General features: G+C 35.8%; 2 protein-coding genes across 3 annotated transcripts in view; one reads left to right on the forward strand and one right to left on the reverse strand.

Moving 5' to 3' along the window:
* AVEN (apoptosis and caspase activation inhibitor) overlaps positions 1-1,290 on the forward strand; it is an 86,933-nt gene extending 85,643 nt beyond the window's left edge. The window contains exon 6 of the mRNA XM_030451857.1: positions 833-1,290. Coding sequence (XP_030307717.1) covers positions 833-951 — 119 coding nt within the window. The 3' untranslated portion in view covers positions 952-1,290. The remainder of the gene's footprint in view (positions 1-832) is intronic.
* A 75-nt stretch (positions 1,291-1,365) lies between these two features.
* Positions 1,366-24,314, reverse strand: part of RYR3 (ryanodine receptor 3) — a 208,420-nt gene continuing 185,471 nt past the window's right edge. For both annotated transcript variants that reach the window (XM_030452246.1, XM_030452245.1), the window contains 16 exons: positions 22,799-24,120; positions 19,307-19,365; positions 18,102-18,270; positions 17,388-17,474; positions 14,859-15,056; positions 14,115-14,245; positions 11,051-11,093; positions 10,348-10,475; positions 9,367-9,427; positions 8,118-8,264; positions 7,711-7,845; positions 6,156-6,312; positions 5,037-5,101; positions 4,816-4,916; positions 3,144-3,195; positions 1,366-2,337 (listed from right to left, as the gene is read on the reverse strand). In XM_030452246.1, coding sequence (XP_030308106.1) covers positions 2,242-2,337; positions 3,144-3,195; positions 4,816-4,916; positions 5,037-5,101; positions 6,156-6,312; positions 7,711-7,845; positions 8,118-8,264; positions 9,367-9,427; positions 10,348-10,475; positions 11,051-11,093; positions 14,115-14,245; positions 14,859-15,056; positions 17,388-17,474; positions 18,102-18,270; positions 19,307-19,365; positions 22,799-24,120 — 2,951 coding nt within the window. In that variant the 3' untranslated portion in view covers positions 1,366-2,241. The remainder of the gene's footprint in view (positions 2,338-3,143; positions 3,196-4,815; positions 4,917-5,036; positions 5,102-6,155; positions 6,313-7,710; positions 7,846-8,117; positions 8,265-9,366; positions 9,428-10,347; positions 10,476-11,050; positions 11,094-14,114; positions 14,246-14,858; positions 15,057-17,387; positions 17,475-18,101; positions 18,271-19,306; positions 19,366-22,798; positions 24,121-24,314) is intronic.

Consider the following 24,314-nt stretch of genomic DNA (forward strand, 5'->3'; position numbering starts at 1 on the left):
ACAAGTTCTTCTGCATTGGTCTCATGATTCAAAAAATTATAAATTATGTAAAAACGCATTGCTAGAGAATTACTGAGAAGAATAAAAAGTAAAGGTTTCTATCTAACATCAACCTTTAGTTCACTGTGTTAACAGTATACTGAAGAATTGACAGCTACTTCCAGTGGCTCTTTATAATTCTATTTTTCAAACTTTACTGCAAATAATTTTACAAAATTAAGTTTTGGGTGGGAACAAAACATATACAATATTTTTCATATTTCAGAAAAATTGGCAAACCTTTCCTGCTGTTTGCATTCCTAGAAGCTATAGTACTGCTTAGTAGTTTTGACAGCAGTGTCGTGCTACTCCTCCCCAATTCACAATGCTATAATAGAATTTTTAGCATGTCTGATTTTTTGTGTGATTTTCTTGCAGTGTTAAAGATTCAGTTGAACACGTGTCAAACACGTGTCACCACGAGCAGTAAGGCAAGGCTTGGCACTGAAGGCAGTCTTGCAGTGCTCCTTCATTCCAGAGGTGGATCTGTGTCATCCTTTCCACCCAAAGCCAGGTCATGCAGAGGGATCTGCTGTGCTGGCCTCCTGCTCCTCTCCTACATTAATGAAACTCTCCATTAATAATATAAAATGGCAGCCACATTGTTCTGGTAGATCTTATTAAGCTGCCTAACTTTTTTTTTTTTTTGCTACTGTTTCTGGAATATTCTTCATGAAAGAGAGACTGTGTTCAAATAGATTCAAATGCACATTAAGAAGCAAAATTATCTGGAACAAAGAGCTGGTATGGAATTGTTTCTGGATTTTCAAGTCTGTTCTTTTCACTTTTCTAGACCCTGTTAAACCAGATATATCTGAAGAGAAGAGTATAGCATCAGAGCAACAGCAAAGCACATCTAAAAATGTTACTGAGGAAGAGCTTGAAGATTGGCTGGACAGCATGATTTCCTGAAGCTCAGGTTTTCTTGTGTGAATAACTGAATACAGCAAATATGATGCAGGAAGCTGAATCTTCCTTTATCTCCTTGTTATTTCCTTTATTTGTTTCAATTTTTTCAGTATGCCCATCACCTGGTTTTGTTTGGTGGCACCTAAAATTCTGTGCAACCAAAATTCATTTACATGTGACTGAAACTTGTCCAAGACTGACATTCTTGGGACTTCTAGAATTTGTGATGAAATTAGTATTTTCCTTGCTAAAGATGCAGACTGCAGCACAGTAAGAGAACAGTTATTTCAGCTTGTATTTGCTCTATGCAGTCCATAAAATAAAGCTGTGAATGAACAGTGACTATGGGTGTTTTTAGTTACCATCCTCATGCCACATCTCCATGTTCTAGAAAAACGAGAGAGAAGACAGGAAAGGTAACATTTGGTTCATAATGCTTTATTGCAGTGGGCACTTCTTATCAGAAGAAAAAAAAAAAAATGCGTAATCCTAGCAGCTTCTACTTGCAGGTGACCATAGGACATTGTTTTAGTTTGGCCTAAGTTTTAAATTGGATTAATTTGATACAGTGAATACCTTTTTAACAGCAGCATCTAACAAGCTGTTATTGACAGTAGTGTATAAACAATCTTCAAGTGCAATTTCATACAGAAAGACAGAAGAGCAATACAGATAATGGATCTGTTCATTAGAACACTAATATAAACAAAAAGTTTGCATAGCTATGTCTACAGAGATTTTAAGGCACTTAAATGTTTCAAGGTCGGTGAAGTGTTTGAAAATGTTTTCTTTTTAACTGCTTAAAGCTTTTCAAGCTCAATACATTCAATAGTAACTACTTGGGGGAAAACTGGACAGCATGGAGTTAAAAGATTTTTTTTCTGAGACATGGCCTCTGATGTTCAAGTCCTTAAAGGTCAAATGTTGTGCAATTAAGACACCTTTTAGCCCTTTCGACTGTACTGCCAAACACTAGGTTATTGATATGCTTAAAAAGTTGCTATAATTTCAGACTATGTTTGAACTGGAAGGCTTAAATTAATCTGGCATAGGTTTTTTCCTGATTGAATTCCAACAAAAGACCTGTTTCATACGTGGTAGTTACAAAAGCTGATGAAATAGTGTCAGATTTTAAATAAGTCTTGAATTTTAACGACATTTAAAGCAATTACAAGCTGTGAAATTACACCATGAAGAGAAAAAAAGGTTTGGGTTTTTTTTGTCTTTTTTTTTTTTTTTTTTTTTTAATATGTGATCCTAACAGTTCATGAAAAAATAATTACTTTTGTGACATTAGCCAAGTTGATCCTCATACTGTTTCCGGAAGCAGTCCCCTGCTGGGAAAAAGTCCCAGCATCTTTCCTGGTACATCTTCCACACAAATGATTCCTGAAAATGATAAAGAATATTTATTTTAACATACACCTTGCAGTTAGTCCTCTAGATAAGCTGAAAACTGTAACCAGGCATGGTGCCTATTATTGTGTAGCAGAACTGTAATGACGCTAAACTCAAGAAAAATTGGTAAAAATACTGTTATACACATTTTTTGATACAGTACTACTGAAATTTAAGCTCTATTAGAAAAACTGTGTAATTAATCAGTCTAGTTATGTCACAGCAAACCTCTACACACTCTATATGTATAAAATGTGATTTCATTTGCTTGGAAAACATTGAAGTGTAAGATAAATCTGTTGTATTAGCATAACAGCTTCTTATTTGTGATGAGATGTAGTTAAATCCTATCCATTTTCTTACTTATTCTTACATTTAGGGCCTAACAACACTGAGCATACATACAGGCCTCCATATACCTATCTGCATATACACACAGATGGATTTAGACTACAGGTATAGTTGCTTAACTAAATCTTTTGGAAATAAACCACAACTGGTATGTATCACAGGGTTTTGCTTCAGACATAAGATGACAGTAAATTACTAGTAACTAACTCCTGACAAGGTCAGTGCTGGCTGGAATAGCAAACTTCTGCAGCCCATCCCCTCTCCCTTTTTTTAGCCCTTCCTTTCCTTTCACTCTCAGAAGCCTCTGGGAGCATGGAACCATCTCCACTTGTTGGGAGTACATCAGACCCACCTGATGGTACACAGCTACAAGGCTGGAGAAGATAATGTTGGAGCATAATCTTAAAAAAAACCCCACTAACAACAAAATTTTATTTTTTACTCACCTGGCCAGTATGCTCAGTTTCATCCTTGTTAATGAGATACATTAAAAAGAACCTGGAACAAGCACATGAAGCAGGCATTAATGCAGACAAGGTAACATCTCTGCCTAACCTAACATACTCCCAGACTGGGGTATGTGAGGGAGATTATGCCAGCCAGCAGTGACATTGCTAGGCATCTAAAGCCCTTATGTTAAGGGAGAAAATTTTATTTCCCAGCACTTCTCCTGTGAAATGAGAACAGATGTAAAATCTGTAGAACTGGAAAAACATGGTTTAGCATTTTTCTTCATTTCAGTGGTAGGAGCAATACCTGACTGAGGCATATGCCAACTCCTATGCACATATGGTGCAACATCTCGCCTCAGAAGGAGTTACTATGGCTACTATGGAAAAAGTCACAAGTGTGGCACATACTCAGCTGCACCAAACTCTCTCTGCTTTCCAAACTCTCACACCATACAGCTCATGAACTGAGCTTGTCTGTCTGCTCACTCAGCTCTAGGGAGCTTGAACTTAATATGGAGGTCACAGAGTGCTAACAATGTCCTGTTCATGTGCAACACAGCTCTTGTTTAGCCACTTCTGATGCAGTGCATTTGGAATTAAATGTTAAATTAAATGGGATGTTCTTTCACTGTCAAGAAGGGAATGTATACTGACTTTAATATTTGTGTAATTAAAGGGCAGCCTGGTTAGTTTCACTGTGCATTATAATACTAAGGAAATGGCCACTTAATTTACTGTGAATTACAGGCTCTCCTATGCCAATTGAGCAATTCAACATAGTAAGAAAAGCTTAGAGGGCTTAGACTGCTAAAACTAAGGATCTTAATGGCAATCTACCTACATAACATGCTGTTGGTTGCTGTGCAAGGAATAATGCAGCTTCCACTCCAGGATGCTTTATTTAGTTAGTTAGTTGGTTTTAAATGTTCAGATGCAGTATGCCAAAGCCAGACTTCTATAAGATACTACCAGGTCGTCTCCTTTGGGTCTGTTGGCACAATGTTTATATATTATCATTCTGTATGAGGGACTAATGCCACCAAATCAATTATTTTAATATGCTCATTGATCTGCTCTGTATTTACTAATGAAAGTAGAAGAGCACTGTCTTGGGAGTTTGGGCAATAGTCTAAACACATACAACTCCTGATTGCTTTGAGGTTTCAGAAATCTGCACTGTCACTAAACAACTATAGAATCAGACTTTTACATTTTCTTGTTTTGCAGCTTATCTTTCAGAAATCTTCCATAAATGTTTTGGGTTTTTTTTTCTTTCTTTTGTTTTGATGTTTTGTTTTCTTTATGTTGAATTAAGGCTAATTGTCAATGGTCTCATCAACTTTAGCAAGCCCCCAGAAGTCACAATCAAAAAACTTGCAAACTAAACTGGTTTTCATCATTCCACATGTATCTGAGTTTCCTACCAGAAGAATAAGGAAGGAGTTGGTGTAACCTTCAGGTCTCACTCCACTGAGGTAACTCATCTCTAAGGTAAGCACTAAAGATACCCATCTGTGTGGACTAGAGGAGGGGAGACCAGAAAGTAATGGAGATATTCCTCATTTCTGAAGAATTCTGTCTTAGGACTGTCAGCAACATGTGCACCTAAGTTGCTGTGGAGCTGAAAGGTCTCGGTACCATAATTCCAGGAGTAAAATATACTTACAGGTAGTTTGCCAAGTTGTGTTCTTGCAAAGTGTGTGTTTCAAAGCCATGTGGGGTCGTGTCAAAATAGTCATTGCCGATTCCACAAATGAAACATTTGGTCTGGGAACACAAGTTACAAATTAATTTTAATGAATTTAATTTCAATTTGAAAACACTATTTTAACTGGAAACAATCTAGATGAATAAGAGTAATGAAATATGAAGTTTGCTTACTCATACCTCCATGTCTTCTCTCACTTGTTCTTGCTGGTCTCTTAATTCACCAAAAGCATCAATAATTAGACCTATTTCAAATGGAAAAGTAGCAACACTTCAGTATTCATGTCTCAAGTAGTATCTCAGACTACTTCTACTGCCTGGAGTTCAGCATACTTATGTCTAGGCTGAACAATTCAAGTTAGAGTCTACCAGTTTCCAGATATCAAACACTGTTTACTCTGCACTCCTAGAAGTAAGAATTTCTCTTACATACAAATACAATCTTAAGAGTGGAAAGACTTTTCTGTACTTGTATCTCGCTAAATTTAAGCTTCCATAATCTCATTCTTTTTTGTTCCCATGCAAGAATTTAATTTTCATTGTCCCCCTGTGGAACCCTTGTATCCCAACACTTGTTCATCAAAGACAACTGCTCACACAGGCCCTGCTGGCCAGTAGGTGATTCTGCTTCACATTTGAAGCACTAATTCTCTATTTACACCTTTATTATTAATAGAGTTGGGTCATTTGGGGGACTGTGAAGTTCACAACTTTTTCTCAGCTACCAGATTGACCTAAAATGGTGCTTATGAGTGTTGAATACTGAGTATCATTGACAGGAGGTGTCGTTGTCTGTAAACCATAACTACAAAATGATTAAAAATGCAAATCATCATCTAAAAAAGGAGGAAATGTGTATGTGGCCATGATGAGTTTCTCCATGTCGTTTCCCCTTTCTGAGACAAAACTCTGCATTCCCCAGCCAGATGTGGTGGTTTCAAACAAAGGGTGAAAAGTGTCTACAGGAAGGCTCCTCAAGTTTAAATGGTTATTATAGGAGGAACAGTGATCCTGCACAGGCTGCATCATGGCTGGATGGTTCCCAAAGTGTACATAAACACTGGAACCCAGGTAAGTTGTGTTTCTTATGTTTTGTATTTTTGTAGTCCTTGGGACAATGCATTATTTATGAAATAAGAAGAAAATTATTACTTTCAGAATTAATTATTTTAGCAGCTCAGAAATAAATCTGTGTAGCAATACTCCTAAATTTATCTCAAACACTAATATTGTTTAAATACAGTGCAGAACTTAAGTAAATTGAATTCTAACAGTACTTCTACTGAGGTAAGTGAGTACCTTGAATAATGGCCAGTAGGATAACAATGACAAAGAAGAAAAATGTGATGTCAAAGACAATTCGATACATTTCATAAGGGTCTCCAGCAGGATCCTCAATTTCATCTCCAATGCCACCACCAGCTCTTACACCCACATACATGTGGAACAGGTAACACTAAAAAAAGAAAGAGGAAAAGTACAGACAAATTACCATGAATCATTCTGTTTGGTTTGGTGTTTTGTTTATTTTTATTTTTAAATTATTCTGCACTGCTAATTCTCTTCAAGGTATGGTAACAAAGAACACATAATACCATTACTCATCTATCATGCACACTGCACCAAAATGCTGTTAACTGATGAGATTACAACTTTTAAGTACACTTACTAAGAAAGGGAGGCAGCCTCAGCTCTTACCCTCTTCTCACTCCTTACAACCTGAAAAATCTGATCTTACATAAGCAAACACTAAACAGAATTATACATCTATTTTTATAATGCAAGTTTACTGTTGATAAAAGATGCTGGTATGGGTTTAACTATACTTAAAAATGCAACCTGGAATTGATATACCTCATTGGGTAGTGTTGTTTAAAATGTCATGTAGTCATAGATCTATTTTATGATCAGACCATGGTATCCAGAGGGATCAGTTAAATAATACTGCTTGGGCACTTTTTTCTATCATTTGCACATGAGTGAACAAGAGTTCAATAGGGAAGATAATTTTGTGAAGTATGACACATCTCTGTTCTGAGGTATTTTATTCTGTCTTTTTTTATTCTGCCTTTGGCATATAACACAGGGCAGAGTGTTTCCATGGAAGAAACGAGCTTGCCACAAACTCAGAAATTACATTTCTAATACCTGAATTCCTGCTGTTTTCTGTGTACAGTAAGAAAACAAAATTCTCTTCATAATAAAACACAAATCTGTAGAATATCTTTTCTAATAAGACCTAAATAGTAACTGTAATGCCCGTTGGAAATCACAAAGGAAATGAGTAACATTATTTATCACCTGTAATAAACTTCATAATTTCCCCCTTCTCAACTCACCCTTGGCTTCTTACATGGACTAAATTACTAATTGTAAGCAGTTTGGAGCAGGCCTTTATAACTAGCACTAAAACCATCATGTTTCATATCATTTAAATAAGGAGAGGAACAGCTTGCACACTTGCAAACATTGGGAGCAAACTGGGTTTATTTGTACTGCCACAATACTCCTTTATGCAGAGCTGACCCCTGTGTCACGAAATTTCTTCCCTATACTTTAAGGCTTTGTCATTTTTACGTGTGAAAGAGCTGCAGCAGCTCATATAACAGTGTTTAGGAGAAACACCCAGAATATCTTCCTAAACTGGTGGGTTTCATCTACTGTTGAATACAGACCACTGGAGAATGCAGAGGAAATTTCAAGACTGTTCAGTTTTCAACATGACATACAGCATAAAGAAGAGACACCTGGGTTTAGCAGCAAAACCATCCCCTATTTGCTTATCATTCAATCTTAAGTAGCCCTTTGAAAAGTCAGGATAAACTCTGGAGCATGCAAGAGACATTTCAGTTACCGTCATCATGTCATCACATTTCATGTCTGGTTCATCTTCATCTTCACTTTTGTTGTAGAATTTGCGGAAGAAGTTGAAGGCCACAACAGTGTAGAGATACACAACTACAGCCAGGAGTCCTACAGTCAGCACAAGCTGTGGGCAGAGACATGGCATGAAAATAGGTCTCAGTTTCATTCCATCAGAAGAGATACATCAGCTCAGGGTCTTTTTTAGCTATCGGCACTATATAGATTATATAGATTATTGTATAGATTATTGTAATTCCATAAGACACGATGGGATCTGTTTTTTAGTTCAATCATGACCAGTATGGGTTGTGCCCCAAGATTTCCTGGTTACCACACTATTATCTCCAGTAGGATTGTAAAATGCATTCAGTTTCCAACTTTGCATGTAGTACTTACTTGTTTGCCATTGTGAGTGACTGAAGACAAAATGGTTCTCAATGTCTTGAAACCCATAGCAATATCCAGCAGGTGAGCAGCAAAGAAGAAGTTGTTGTAGTGCCCCAGGATAGACATAGTTGTGTACCAAGCTAAGTATAAAAATGACTGCAGGGACAGTGCAAAGTGGCAGAATGTTAGCAGATGCTGGTGGGTATTACTGGATTCAGAATAAAGCTTTCAAAGTCAGTCAAATTATTAAATTAATTTATACCTCTATTTTACACATTCAAAAAGACTGTCTTACTCTGTTTCTTATTATCTCCACTGTTCATTTAAGGCGTGTTTACTGCTTAGTTATGTTAATGAGACCTCTGTCTTACATATTTAAATGCAGTCTTCAGCAGATATGTGATTAACATCAAAATCCCCTACCTTAAAACAGTTTTGGTTGGGGAGCTTGTTACACAGTACTTTAAATTTTAATAGTGATTCTGGGGGAGAGAAAATGCATTGTATTACTCCTGAGACACTTTCCTCTGTTAAATCTCATACCACGTCAACCATGGCACCCAGAAGACCTAAGACACATAATACAACTTATTCTTTCAACAAGCAGTGAACCTGAAGCCACTTGAAAGCTCCAAGGTAAGGACGATGGCTCAGTGTGCTTTTAGTGCACAATGAATTTCCACAGCTTCACTTGATTCACCTTGGCCTTCTTGTTTGTTTGGGAATGCTCAAGAGGATGCAAAAAGAAGATTAACAAAAAAGGAATTTAATAGAAGCGTGGTCCTTTCAAATGAGAAGGTATGAAAGAAAAGAATTAACCAAGCACTTCAAACTGCTGGGTCAAGAACAAAAAACTTTCTGTAGACTGCTTGATTTTAAAAGAGAAACCTTAGGTTGCTGGGTTGATTTCTACAAAATAAAATGAAAGTACTTCCAAACTTTCAAAATGCTGACACCATAACAATGGTGAGGAAGAGATGCATAATGTCCTTTAGAGTAATTAAAAAAAAAATTGTAACATAAATAAAAGCAAACAATGGTGAGGAGATGCACAATGTCCTCTAGAATAATTTTTAAAAAATTGCAACATAAATAAAAGCAATTTTTTTAGAACACTAGACAGAAAAAATCTGTCTAAAATGGGCCTGAATTGCAATATTATCTGTGTATGCTTGTTGAAAATAAATTCAGATGGTGGGAGACATACAGTCACATCTAGAGTAAATCCAAGCATAATCTTCTAGATGAACACACTCACATTATCAGTGAAAACAACTCCAAGCTTCCATATGTGGTACTTTGTATCAATGGAGCTTAACCTGGGAAATACAAAATTTTTGAAATGCATCAATATCAAAATTACATATTGAATTCTGTAAGTATAAACAGGTACCTATGTTTGACACCTCATGTTTGTTTGCTGAAGGGGGTGATATACATCAGATGTTTATTTTTTGAGCGATGGAGGTGTTTCCTTTTTCAGACAGTATTCATTAACTCAAAGCACAGCTTCTAAACCATTGACACTGCTGGAACAATTCCAGCAGGAGGGATACTTTCCAGTGTAATTCCACACTCACAAAAACTAAATGTGTGTTAAATGTAGTGAAATGTGGAACCTCAATTGCTTGAATTCAAGAGATAGATGTTTTGTCTAGTGTAAAATGTTGCCAAAATTACCAAGAGAAAGGTAATGCCTTCTGCAATATTCTAAATACTGGATTAGCTGTTAGAGGACACGTGAACAGAAATCCTTCTGTTCCGTTTACTCCAAAAATAAACTCTTGTAGGAGCTTTGTGCTTTCAAACACTAATCATCACTGCTGGATTAAATCAGGAAAATATCTTAATTTTTCCAGATACCTGGCATCTTGATATTTGTTATATATACTCTTTCTGTCCTGTGGTTTATAAGCTAGCTCTGTGTAACACCAATCAAACTTTTAAATGCTGCATTGATTATTATGTAAATAAAAGTGTGTCCAACTTTATCAATCAGCATCAACTTGTAGGGTTTTTTCTTTGATTTTATAACACAAGTCAATCAACCTGGTATATTATATATATAATCACAAGTGTAAGTTTGTTGTATAGCTAACAAAAAGCTTATTTCATTTTACTTCCATGCTAGGAAGACTTCTCCATTTGAATTTCCTGTGCCCAGGAAACATCACTACAGTTACAGTTTCCATTTTTATCTTTTACGGTGAAGTTCTGCCCACAATTTCAGCAGTCATACCATGATACCAGTGATGCCTCTTCTGGTTCACTCTCTTCCACAGGGCTGAAATCCAGGGCACTTTTGTCCAAACCCAGAAGTTCTGCTATGCGCTCTGCTCCATATAAGTCTCCGTACTTGTTAATAACCTAAAAATGGAAGAAGTGAGACTTTTGCTCAGAGAAAGACCTTGGTGACATTCACCCTACTTTAAGTCAGGAGTTGTCAGAAATTAAAAAAAAAAAAAAAAAAAAATCTTCAACAATTAACACCATTAGAACAGTCAGAACTCCCAGGGAGCCAGGCAGGGGGAGCATAAAAAAGAAAAACAGAAGCATTAAAGGCTATTATCTGGAAGCTTATGTATAATTTGCTGTCATTTAAGCTGGCATGTTTTTCTTTTTTTAGGGAGATGAGGGGGCTTTGTATCCTAAAGATGACAGTGAGTGTAAATTAGCCTTGTGTGGCTGATTGACAGCACAAAGTTATTTCAAATGCCTGAGTCTAGGAAGGAAACCACAGCCTCCTGTCTTCCTCCCTCCTCCCACCTACGCTGCAGCTGCCTCTTCACTGAGACATTTACCACAACAATGACTTCCATAAAACAAATTTCTGTTCTCAATTATTGGTTTATGTGTACAGAGGTGTATTACACAGATACCCAAATTAACTGAGCAGCAGATTATTGCTATGACCAGCATAATAGAAATACAAAAAAGCTTACCTTCCGTTTTACAAATTTGTCCCAGTAATTGTTAGGAAAAGACCTGAATAAATTATTCAAAGATACTTCAAGTTATTTAACCTGGTAGGGGAAAGAAAGAAATAACCCACAAACAAACAAAACCCCAAAAACCAAAACAAAGCAAAAAAACCAGCATGATCCTGCTCACTGCAGATTCTGGTACTATTTCATTTACTCACACACTGAGTTTTAAATTACAAGAACAATTTCTTTTCATGTGGACATCAGCTGTTATTGATCACCATTCACTGCAATATCATATTTTCTCTCCCTTTTTCACATCCACAAACATGATTGTCTACAAAAGGACAGCAGGCTCAATGTTACCACCTAGGGAGCCTAGCAATAACAGCAGGGGAATGTCACTGTGATTTCCTAAATAAATACTTCATCACTGCTAGCCATAAAACCAACACAGACAATTATTTTCTGACAAGATATAAGTAATAAATAATTTTTCAGTTCACTGGATGGCATTTCAAGTAGAGGATGAGCACTTGGGAACCAATGGGCACTTTGCCAATATAAAAGTTAAAATTCAAAACATTTTGAAAACTCTGAAAAAATTGCAAAGATAATTTGGCAAAAGCAGCAGTTAGTGGTAACATTGTTCTCAGGTGTATCATTTTGTTATCAATGTATATGACATCCTGGAACAAGACAAATTAAAAACCATTTATAATTCTAAAGCTGCAGGACAGTTGAGCTGAAGAGCACTTTGCATCATCTGCCTTTAAGCAGCCATCCCCCCACTGGTAATTGAAAGAAAAATTATTGTGTATAAAAAAGAAAAATAAATTAAGTAGTACATCTCAAAGGATGCCAGGGCATTTTTGTTGCAAATTCCCTGCTTTTTTTGAGTGTATTGAGCAACTTCAATAAAGAATCAGTTTTATCTGGGGGAGATCTTGCAACAGACACTAGGAACTACATCAGTTTTGACCTTCAGGAAGTGTTATCTCTTATCTGTGTCATTTTCCTGATCTTGAAATGGATCATGAAAAATATTGTTCTTGAATGTATTATGAATAGCAGTGTCCAGGAATTCCTCATTTTGATAGGCTTACTGTGTAATGTATCAGTTTTGAAGAATGCCAGTTAGCTGGACAGACTACAAGAGATTTTTTAAGATTTTTCTCCTCCCATTTCCTGGATGTAACACTGAATTCAGCAAAAATGCAGGAAGTTAAAAAGGAAAAACTGCTAATATAAAAGACAATATTCGTAAAATAAAGCAAGTGTTAACATGAGAAGAGTGAGATTCCAGAACACTGTTCTGTTCTGTTGGGATGCAAGGCAAACTTTAAGTGCTCAATTTTTTTACTTTTAATTTCAAAAAGTATGAATGAAATTACTCCATGTAAAGACAAATGTTTCCATTGACTCAGATGGTGTATCCTGGTCCAATGCTCTATATTGGTTTTTATCTTGATTTCTCTGAGTTTTAAGAAAAGTACATCTCTCATGCAGCCAGCTTGTCGAGTTCTTTTACCATAAACATCTAATGGTGCTGCATTCATCAGGGTACATATTTTGCTTTTTTGAAGTATTATTACTTTTTTTTTAGTTCTAGGTAAATCTTTTACTTTTTTAGTTATTTATTTTAATTTTTTTTTACTTATAGAAACCACATTTCAGCATTTACACAGCATTGGTGCAGTGATCCTCCTGATGGCACAATACCAGCACTAAACCTCAAGAGTCAGTTCACATCAGAGAGAAGGATTAGTCTGCTTAAATTAGCCTCATTCTTTTATTCAACTTCAGTAAATAGTGCAACATGCTGAGAACAGGCTGTACAGCATGTCCTTTGGGATGAGCTGACAATATATCTCATTAATTCCTGCTTGTTTTCTCTGAGGATAAACTAACTGGATGTCTGGATAGCTTGCTGTCAATAGCTAAAAGACACAGGGTAAAAATGGAGCAAGCTCTGCAGCTTCCAAATTAACTTCGCTTTAATAATATGTGCTGGTCTGTATTTCTAACTGAAAATGAGGAAAAAAATCTTAAAACTCAGGTGTAGGAAAACAGAGCAAAATTTTCCACTATTTTATACATTCTAATGTTAATGAAAGTATTAAAGGCACTATTATTAATGTAAACATGAGTGTGACTGGTGAGACAGATACTTTGGCTGTCTAGCAGCATATTGTCCCTCTGATGCATTTTTGTTGACTGTCTTTTTTTTCTTGTTTTTACCAAATACTTACTAATGCTTGCACATAGTAGCCACAACTACTTTGTGACTGTCTTGTAAATAACTTTATTCTTTTCCAGCTTTCTGTTGCTGCCTTTTAATTATGATACTATTAGGGAAAGACAGCAATTTCAGACTAGGTGTACTAGTATCAGAACAGGATTCTAGCTGATTTGAAAGTAGATTTTGAAAAACAGCCTGCACACAAGGTATTGTTTCAAGACAACTGACTTGCTGTATTTCTGTGTCACTCCTACAGACTGCTGCAACACTGATATATTTCTTTTTCTTGCCTACACCTGTATCATTTGCTCACAGAACAGGTGAGTCTCCTAGAATCAGTGTATGACTACTACAGTGTTTGCTAATCCATACAACCTGACAATAAGCCCTGTCAGGCCTGGGATTCTGGGATTGCTATTTTACTCTAGATTTACTTCTCTTTTTATATGCAAATTTTGTCAGCAAGAAGTTGAAGAAAAGGCAGGAGAATACTGCCATACAAAATGAATATGAAATTGAGTCACTGAAAGGATGGAAGTTATCTTTTTAAAATTTTCTCAAGAGTGACTAATATGTAAAATGTCTTCTAGAGAGCCTCTGAGGTAAAGTGCACAATCCTTGCAAATGCCTGGAATATATCCTCTGATAGTATTCATTAAATAAGAAAGTAATACAGAATTTCCCATCTATTCTAGCATCCAATATAAGATGACAAAGGCTTTTCTTTCAGATGAGCCAGGTGGCAGGTGGACAGGGAAAGTTCTAGACCAGTGGCTCAGTGGTTTATTGACCTACAAGTATTTATAAACATTTCACATGTAACCACTTAATTTTACATACGGGGTGTTTATAACCAGGCGATCCCATTGTCCTTTAATATCATCTTCAGATGGCTGTTCAGTTATGTAGAGCCCATCAAACTCCAGCTTCCTGGCTACCTCCTTTTCTCTCTTGAACACAACCAGTGGGACCTGTGAAAATGACAGTGGACATCTTTGTTATGGTTTATGTATTTGAAGACACCATGATATTACCTACAGTATTAAGTACATTTTATAACACTATATAATACCAAACACCATACTTGCACCTCCCCAAAGAGGATCAACACCAAGCCAGACTTTAGCCATCTTGGAAGTCAAGGACAGCCCCTCCCTCCCCTCCTTGCCCCACATTTTTATTGCTGAGCATGACCCTACATGGTAGGGAATGGTCCTTTGGTCCCTTCTGGTCAGCTGTCCCAGCTGTGACCCCTCCCAGTGTACTCACTGGGGGATGCACAGGGTGTATAAAGCAAAGAAAAACCTTCCCTCTGTGAAACCACTGGTAAGCAATAACCGAAATGTGGGTGTGTTACCAACACTGTTTTAACCAGAAATCCAAAATGCAGCCACTGCTGTGAAAAAAGTGAACTCCATCTCTGCCAGACTGAGTATATGAGGAAAACATCTAGATACTGAATAGTGAGAATTGGTAAATAGCTAGCTACAAATAGGTATTCCACTACTACCTCCAAAAATTACTTTGGGACATAGTCAAGGATCTTTAACAAATATTAGATTAATAATAAGATTCAAAACTTGCCTTTAAGCAATAGTATCCAATCACACAGACAAAGGAGATGATAGTATGAATAACTGCTAATCCTCTGAGTGCAGGTGCCATGTAACCTGTACTTTCTTCTAAAACAAAAAAAACCATGCCTTCCTCCTCTTCCTCTTCATCAAAAGAGTTCCAGAGATTGGAGTCTTCCTCTACTTCATCAAGTGGCTCTTCTGTCACCTGAGAGAAATGCAAGCTCATTGAAAACGCAGAATACACTTACAAGCTTCTCCTTTACTACAATGACAAATGATGATTTGCAAAGCCTGCTCACAGGAAGGTGACAGAGCATTAGCTTTAAGCAGTAGTGGCCTCAATTTTCACAGCAGAAGTCTCCATGTTATCTCAAGTCACTGAAAAGAGAATCCAGGGAAAGCAAGTATAGGCATATGACAGTTTATAAATCTCTATTTTAACAGTGTAATAGCAAATCCAAAAGAAACAGTGAAAAAGTTCTGCAGAAATGTTCTGGAAGACCCAAGCAATGATAAAATTACCTAATATGACTGAATTTAATGTTTGTTTTGTAATCTAAGTTGTTCCTGATTACTAGAGTCTAGAAAGAAACTGTGTTCTCATGGTATCAACTTGTACATAATGCATACAATTTAACCTTTAATTAGTAGCTTACAAATTAGTAGAGTATCTAATCAGTATTTTGGAAATACCCTAAACCATACAGCTGACATACTGCCCTAAATTCTTCCAGTGACTTTTAAAATCAATGCCCTAAGTGCCCTTCTTTTGACAGCTTTATCTGAAATCTGAAGTCCTGTTCAGTCATGTTTGGCTCCCACTGACCCCTTTCTGTCTATGACAGATGGACTGGCACTGATAAACACGTGGCCTCACTTGGCAGAAGAATGGGTTGTTGGCTGACCCATGAGACCAACTGGAAAGCAAAAGCGTGAGGAGAGAAGGACTGGCAGAGACAAGAACAGGCTCTACCTCTATCTCTGAAGGCCATCTTCTCTAACCATATGGGATGGAAAAAAAGGAGGCAAGAAGGGAGCCCTTAATAACCCTGCTGGTGTTACTCCTGGAATGATGCATCTACATTCTACCAAGGTTTCAAGAGCCTTTTGTGTCTTTACCTGCCCTGTCTCTGAGAGTGTAGCTCTAAGAGTTACTTTGCAAGATATTTTAGGCCAGGATTCAGTTACTTTTAAATTGAATGTTCAGGCAGCTGCTTTTGTCTTCTCTGAGGTTTTTGGCTGTAAACAACAGAACTAAAAAAATTAATATTGGAAAACACAAGTTGCATCAGTTTATTAAAATTTGCACCCTATATCTATAAGGAGAGAATCAAAAAGGCCATATTCCAGGATAAAGACAAATGAGGAATTTTCTTATGGATTTCAAACCTGTAAGGAAAGTAAAAAAAAAACAAAACATGGCTTTTATGGATGGGAGTTCTCTTGAGTGAATTCTACTCTATTTCATAATAGAGGTGGTAAAGATTTGGAAATAAAATTGGTGAAGCCTGCTTTGTGTCATTGAAGCAACTCAGATTCAGGCAAAACCCTATTAAATTAAATTTAATTTAATTTAATTAAATTAAAGGATTAAATGTAAAGTCTGAATGTATAACCTTCTTCATCTGAAGTATAAAAAAAAGAACTGTAGCTTTCAGTGAAAAGGCTGCTATTGATTTGTATGTCTTCTATCTGCTAATACCAATCAAAGTCCCAATCCCAGTACATACATATCTTCATCACAACAGTCACTAACAATCATATTGGCAACAAAGAAAATGAAGCAAGTAATATGAAAACTTGAAATTATAAGTATGAAAACTGTGAATTATACTCTCACATGGAAACACATTATAGGAAAATATACATTTGATGCTCATTAGAGATTAATACATTAGTTTTTTAAAATATGAAGACTGAAATTAAAGCAAGCACTCTCCTCAAAATGCCAAACCCCAGGCCTAAAAGTAATGAAAAAAAATTAATAACACATTAAATATAAATAAAACATGTTAGATCATCTAGCTAAATTGAGGCATTAATCTGATTCTGAAATTCTGTATAAACTATTTCCCCAAAATTAATGTCTTAGATAGTTGGGTTTTTTTTAGAAAATCAGGAATATAGTAATTGAGATTTATCAGATTAACTGAAGTCTATTGGTAGCTTTAAAACAAATGAGAGGAAAGAAATGCAACAGTTTTGACACATCCGAGTAATTTTGGTCAGATGTCAAATTTCCCACTACAAGATTAACAACAATAACAGAGTTGTGTGTAAATGAAAAATACTTAGGAACACAAGGTCAAATAGAAGGGATAAATAGCATAAATATATTTTCATTCAGCTCGAGTAAAACAAAACCAGAAGAGGTTTAATGTCACAAATTTGAGTTAGAAAACTTAAAATACTATTTTAATTACTTCATACATGAACACTTTAGTTAGTGTTTGTAGGGCCTGTAATAATGTCTTTTTTAAGCAAGACATAACCATCATTAAAAAAGAAATATTTAAAGAGCAATACATAATCTTACCTTGTAAAATAGAAGAATAAAGTTGATGGCAAATGCAACAAACAGAGCAAGAAATCTTAAGTTATAAAAGTTTCTTGCCAAGCAGTGCTGGAAGAAAAAAAAATAGAGATGGTCTGTAGCTAATGTTAAGATAAGAAAAGATGACAGAAAGGTTTCTAGCAAAGTAAATACATAACTGTGTTGCCTTCATACTGCAGTTATAATAAGCAAGGCATTTCTTGGCAGCATATTTACCCATTTCATGGTAAGAGGGATTAAAAATAAAGGGCTTAGCATTGCAACAGGGAAGACTGAAAGAGGAAGGAAAATTTTCTAGAAGGTAGTTTGAAGAGAAATCCCAGAATTCTGAAATCAGCTACTTGAGAATGTTTCAGAGAATTCGTAATTTAGTTTTCCCAAGAATAATCTTACAGAAAATAGAATTACATATTCTAGATGTTCAATTATGTAAAACAGGAGCTCCTAACAAGGAGCTCAAGTGGTTAATCTGTCCTGTTACAGCAAGATAGGAAAAACTGCATAAAACCACTTTATTTATACATATATATACCTCTACAAAGTATTACAAAAGTCTCAAAAGACTGAATAACAGCCAGTCATTTGAAAACTCATGGCACTGTTCCTTTTATGATGACATTTCTCCCTTCAATGTCAAATGTGTTCTGTGTTACATAAACAAAATTCAGTGACTAGAAGAATTGAAGAAAAACTTACAAGCATTTTTGTTTGATAGATTTCCAAAGCTTTGAAGAAGTTAGCCATAACAGCTTCTGGCTTCTCAATTTTTTGTCCATGCCTTCGCTTCTTTTTGTTTGTTTTTCCCTCTTCTGGCTGCTCAGATTGTACTTCCTTTGCTTTATCTTGTTTCTCACCATCTTCCGAGCTAGAATAAAGGTTATGTAAACAAATTACTTAGCCAAAATTCCACACTCTAAATGCTTTCATTCAGAAGAAATTCTAATTCAGAAAGTTGGTCTTTGAAAGTTAGTTTTGACACTGGGAGAAAAATGTAAGTAAAAGACCTGAGGTAGACTGTGAGCTCAGGGTACAAAATATGACCTAAGGTTCAAATCATATGCAAGCACAGAGCTGTTGGGGAGAGATCAAAAGGGTCTGTGCCACGTGTACGTTTGCCAAAGCCATTGATGTACTCAACACAAGCAACATAAAAATGTTAAGAGTTCACATGTACTTTCTTGAGCCTGAGGCTGAAGGAGAGAAATAACTTCTGTGATTTGGTACACACTATTGTAACTGAATCACAGTAGCACAGAATTAATTCATTTCAGGGAAGACAAACCCTGTTGTTACAGAGATACAAGTAGCAACAAGGAATTTTGCTTTAGTCACACCTTCCAAAGTATGTAGCAGATATTTTCCTGCGCCACTGGATCATTTCTCCTGCACCCTAGAACTACCTTCATGAAAACTAGGTATCAAGACTGTAGTACGTAGTAATAAGGGAATTTACTTACTAAACTAAAAAGAAAAAAGTTGAATTTGCTTATGCTGGGGCACTGAGGTGGTTGCAAGTTTTAGGCATAAAGAAATGCAGTGTGTGATTCACTTTATCACACTACTAGTGCAATAGGAATCACATGATGGGTGCCAAAGAATGTGCTTACCTTCTACAAAAAAAATAAAAAAATACCAGTTTCAGCTGCAAAATGTAAGCTGCAAAATTTTTAAGCTGAAGGTAATTTCAGTATGCTGCAGAAGTACTTGGAAGGAGAATTCAGCATGGCAGAGAACAGAAGACAACAGGGAATAGGGAAAATAAGTCCAATAAAATAATAGTGGAAAGAAAGAGGTGAAAGAGCCTGAAATAAGAAATTGAGTGGCACAGAAGATTCTGGCCAACTAATCTAGCACTAGGAAGCATAGAAGAATTAGATAGGAATTATGTAAAAATTACTTACTCAGCCTTCTCAGTTTCTGCTTTTCTTTTTGTTTCAGCTTCTCTTGCAATTTCAGATATCTGCAAGAAGTATTTAACTGTTAAAATTGATCCATTCAAATACAATTTTGGTAACTGTTTTATATTAAAAAAAACCCAAATAAAATAATTACCACACTATACTTTTTATACTACTTTGCACTTTTAAAGTGTCAGATTTTTAAAAGCAGCCATCTCACACTAGATTTCAGCAGTGAAAATTGGAGAAATTCTGATGGCCTCTTTCAGCATGGTGTTATCAATACTATAACTAGCTCAGTTGGCTGAACAACTTACAGTAATTATACATGGTTATGAGGCAGATTATGTGACCAGCTGAGGAGGATCATACCCTAATACAAGTCACTGACAAAGACACAGTGCAGTTACTGATTAGGTGGAAAATGAGCACCAATTTCCCTCAGCCCAAATATGAAACAAGGAATAATATATATCGATAGCATAAAAAATATGGAAAAGGTCTGTGCAATTATCAGATATTACACAACCCAATTATTCAGCTATATGTATATTGATATATTTGATATATGTATATTGATATACAGCTATGTATATTGCTACAACTGAAAACTGCAAATATTTAAACTACTTTTACTTAGCAATGTTTTCTTCAAATTATCTTTGGTTCATTAAGCCTTTACTGGCACACCACACAACCATCTAAGTATGTGTTTACAATATTCCCCTGAGATAAGGAAGAGCCTCTATACAGCTGACTAACTGCAGGTAAGAAGCTGGGGCTTGGATTTCAAACACCTTTTCCCTCACATCTGCAAGCCCAAAGGGAAATTTCAAATGCAGTCTGAGTATCAAAGCTTCTCTGAAAATCAGAGACACGCAGGCTCCAAAGTCCTAGATTCAGAAAGGAATCTAAAGTGGCCTAAGTTTGTTACCATTCACTTTTGCAAAAACCTATTTAAACTCTTCACTCTCAGTAGTCTCTCAAAGTGCTTATGCACTCATTGTCTACTGGTGTATTCTTCTACATTTCTGGTTAATACATGCAGTTATCTGAAGTCTTCCCCCACTACACACCTGAATGTCTATCTCTTGCACAAAAGTAGTAAAAGAATTTACGAAACTGGACTGTTCTTGCCTTGCTCATCTCACCTCATATCAGTAGAACCTCATCTAGTACATGAAATTGAGGCATCTGTAATGCTTCCACAAAGATTCTCCCCTAAGATCTCAGGCTGGGGGAGGGTAACACAGAGATGATTTGATGACACCTACTTCTCAGGGGTAGAGTGGGGGAAGAATGAATAAATCCCTCTCCATCCTCTCCATCCGTCTATCATAAGTTTTCCAGTTGCCTCCTTTCCAGGCTGAGGAACCTTAACCTAACAAATTTCATACACCAGATTTGCTCCATATAAAGTTTCAGTAACTTTTCAACCTTTACTGAGACTTTTCCAGTTCTAGTATGTTCTTTTTGAACATCTGGTCTCTTAGACACAGGTGTACTTTGAGTTCTTGGAGCATAGTAATATTCTGAGTCTTTCCTCTCTCTAACTCCTTTCTTAACAATTAAAAATTTCTGTTTGGATTTTTGATCTTTGCTAACTGACTTTTTCATTTAACTTGATACTTCTGTACAACTCTATTATATTTCATATTCCCAAGAGTGTACACACAAGCAGGAACAATGAGCTCAAAACCCAGTATTTTACATGTAATAGAACATTTCTACCCACACACATTGCTTCACTCATTTTCATCTTAAGGCAACTTTGCAATTAGCTCTTTAGTTTACTGCTACAATAACAGATTTATCAGCAAACTCTCTCAGCTCACTGCCCACTTTTCTTGTTTGTGAACCTGCATGTCTCTCAGCACAGACTCCTGTGGAACTTCACATTAAAAACTAAGACCTAACAATCTTCATCATGTGCAATTCCATAGGTTATTTTGCAGTATCTCTGGTTATATAATAATGTCATTGACCTTATCACTGTGCAATTTCTTTTCCAGTATGCAGAGATTAATTTCTGTTTCTTTTCATTTGTGTAAGTCCTATTATTGCAAATGCTTAAGAAAGACAGACTGACAAGTTTTCATTCTTACATTGCTGTTTCTTCTTCTGCTTATATCCAGTGCTCTAACTAGATTACTTGAGCAGTTCAAAAATGCAATGTCAATAGAAACTTCTTAAGAAAGCATTAGTGCAAACATTATTTTGGTGAGTTTCACTAAATAGCATATTAAAGGTAAAATCTGGATGAATGGCATAGCTGACTTCACATCAGTGACTCAAAGTACATGCATAAATTACTGAACATTTCTATCATTGGTTACAAACAAATTCAAGAGAAATGTATGCATCAAAGTAAATTATAAAATGTTTACTTAGATCTGAAGATATTTACTTCAGCTACTTCTGGAAGAAAACTCTAAAATATTTATTTGAACTGCTATCATCCTTAAATTAAAATACCGTTTGGAGTACCAACCACATGACATTTTTGCTAAAACAGACAGGAGTTTAAAACTGGAAGTGCACACATAAAAATGAATTAAGAAATAAAAAAAAACATATTAAAAAATAGCTTAATCTAGGCAATAAACATGTCTTGGAGAAAAACATATGAATGAAGAGGAAGTAATGAACTAAGATGCACAATTGAGGTTTATCTTGAAAATATCTGAAGAGTATACCATAAATGCTTTATTAATTTGATGGATTAATGATGAGAGAAAACATATATTTGAGTAACTAGTAGAAACAGATATGGAGTATAGAGTGAAAAATAATGCTGTCCAAGTATGACAGATGCATTTCTATTTTGACACTTAGTTTAATCCACTTATAAACAGAATGATAAATTATATCTAGCTCAGCTAAGTGGAATAAAATATACGGCTCATAAACGGCTCAGAATAAAAGTAAGGAGTGAGTATATGATAACTACTAAATTAACAATAAATTCAGGTTAAATTACTTCAAGTAATAGGAAAAAAATTTTATTTTCTTGTATTTGATCAGTAAAGCATGTAGAAGAAAGGGTGACAGGCATTATTACAGAGAAAGTAGATTTCAAAAATAATCAAAATATACTATGAAAAAATGGGGTGTTCAGAATAAACAAGAGTACAAACCATTTGAAGCAAAAATTGCCTAGGAAGCTTCTAGTAATTTTTGTTCTGATTAAAGTCCAAATGACAATTGAAAAAAATTTACTGCAGTGAAACACAACAGGCTGAATTTTTCTGCCATGTTGACTGTCCTGTTTGTTTTTAAGAGCACAGACTATCTGTTCTCATTGTGTTAACTGGCTAATAATTTTTCTCGTATTGTTCAAATAATTGTTCAATACAATCAAATATTGTTCAAATAATTCTATATTGATCTCATTGTGTTAATTAGGAAATAATCCATTTACAAATAAAAAAAATCAGTAATATATCTGTATTAATATTACTTTCTTGAAAGAAATATAAAATCTCTTCAGCATACCTGTAATCCTTTTTTCTTACGAACTGTGTTTTCCAAAGATGTCTGGATATCAGTACCAAGGATTTCTGCAATATCACCAAGACCAGCATCATGAGCATATTTTGAGCCTTCTTTCTTTGTAGGAATGCCAAAAATGTCTGCGATGATGTCAGCTTCTCCCTTTTCACCCTTCACAAACTGCACAAGTTCAGCTGTGATGCCATGCTCAGAGCCTTCAGCTTTTTCTGCTTCTATAACATCATCATGGATTCCAAACTGCGTTGGATCAGGCATGTCCCCTAATATTTTAGTAACTTCAATGTTTTTGGCTCCTTCAACCAGGCCTCCCCCAAATACAGTGCTCCAAAGAACCTGGAAAATTCCCCACACTATATTAAAGAACAGTTGGAATGTCCCTATAAATAGGATCCAGAAAAAGGAGAAAAACACTTTCACCATCTCTGTTACTGTCATCTTTCTAACTTTCCTGTATTGTTTCCTTAAGTTCTTCACAGTGACCATTTTTAAAAAATTGGTAACATTCTTCTTCAGTGCAACACAGGCCATTGCAAAAGCTGAAGCAGATTCCAGGGACTTTTCTTCTTCCTCACCATCTCCAATATCTACTACATAACAAGACTCTGTCTCTTCCTCTTCCTCAGACCTCTCAGTTGGTTCTGTTTCAGAGATCTGGGAGGCTAACTGCATTTCAAAGATTGTGTCTTCACAAAAATTGACAAAGAGTTCCATTTTTTCTTGCTCTCCACCTTCATTTACAACATCAAATATGAACTGTCTTTTGGATTCCTTCACCTGTGGCTTCTCCCACTGCATTCTACTGGATTCACTGATTTCAAAGTAAACTCTTTCTATTTTCTTGGCTCCACCCATTATTTCTATGCGACCGAGGTATGGTTCAAAGTAATTAAGAACACTTTCTGCAGGTTCAAGTAAGCTCTGAAGCCGTGAATCATGAGGCATGTGCTCTGAAAGGTTTGTTAGCAATACTGCTACATTAAATCCAATGTCTTTTGCTGGTTCATGGAACCTTTCCACAAAATCAACATAATTGAACATATCGTTTTCATCAGTTTCTGCACAGGACAGCAGGAATTCAATCTCTGACTGCATGTATTGTTTCTGAGCCTCCATTGATTTCTGGAATTCCTTCTTTGAAATTATGCCTTTACCATCTGGGTCATACTCTTTGAAAGAATCTGAGCTTGTCAGATCTTTTAACTTGAGGAACATGTCAAAGAACTTCAAAATAATTTCTACGTTGCTAGATGATTCTACAAGCGTGTCTACCATTTGCTTTCCGATAGTTCCATTCACAACGTTACCTAAGTAGTGGGTTAAAACAACAAATTATTTGGTATCACTGCATTTTAAATAAATAAATTTCATGTTAATGCTAAGAATAGAAATGTTCTTAAACTTTAATCACTTTTTTCAACATAATTTCCTGTAAGCAGCCTTTTTCTTCATGCCTATTTGTATTCCAGAATAATTGTTAAATAAGGAGAAAAGAAAATTT

Source organism: Calypte anna, chromosome 5A (assembly GCF_003957555.1).
Source record: "Calypte anna isolate BGI_N300 chromosome 5A, bCalAnn1_v1.p, whole genome shotgun sequence".
NCBI lineage: Eukaryota > Metazoa > Chordata > Aves > Apodiformes > Trochilidae > Calypte > Calypte anna.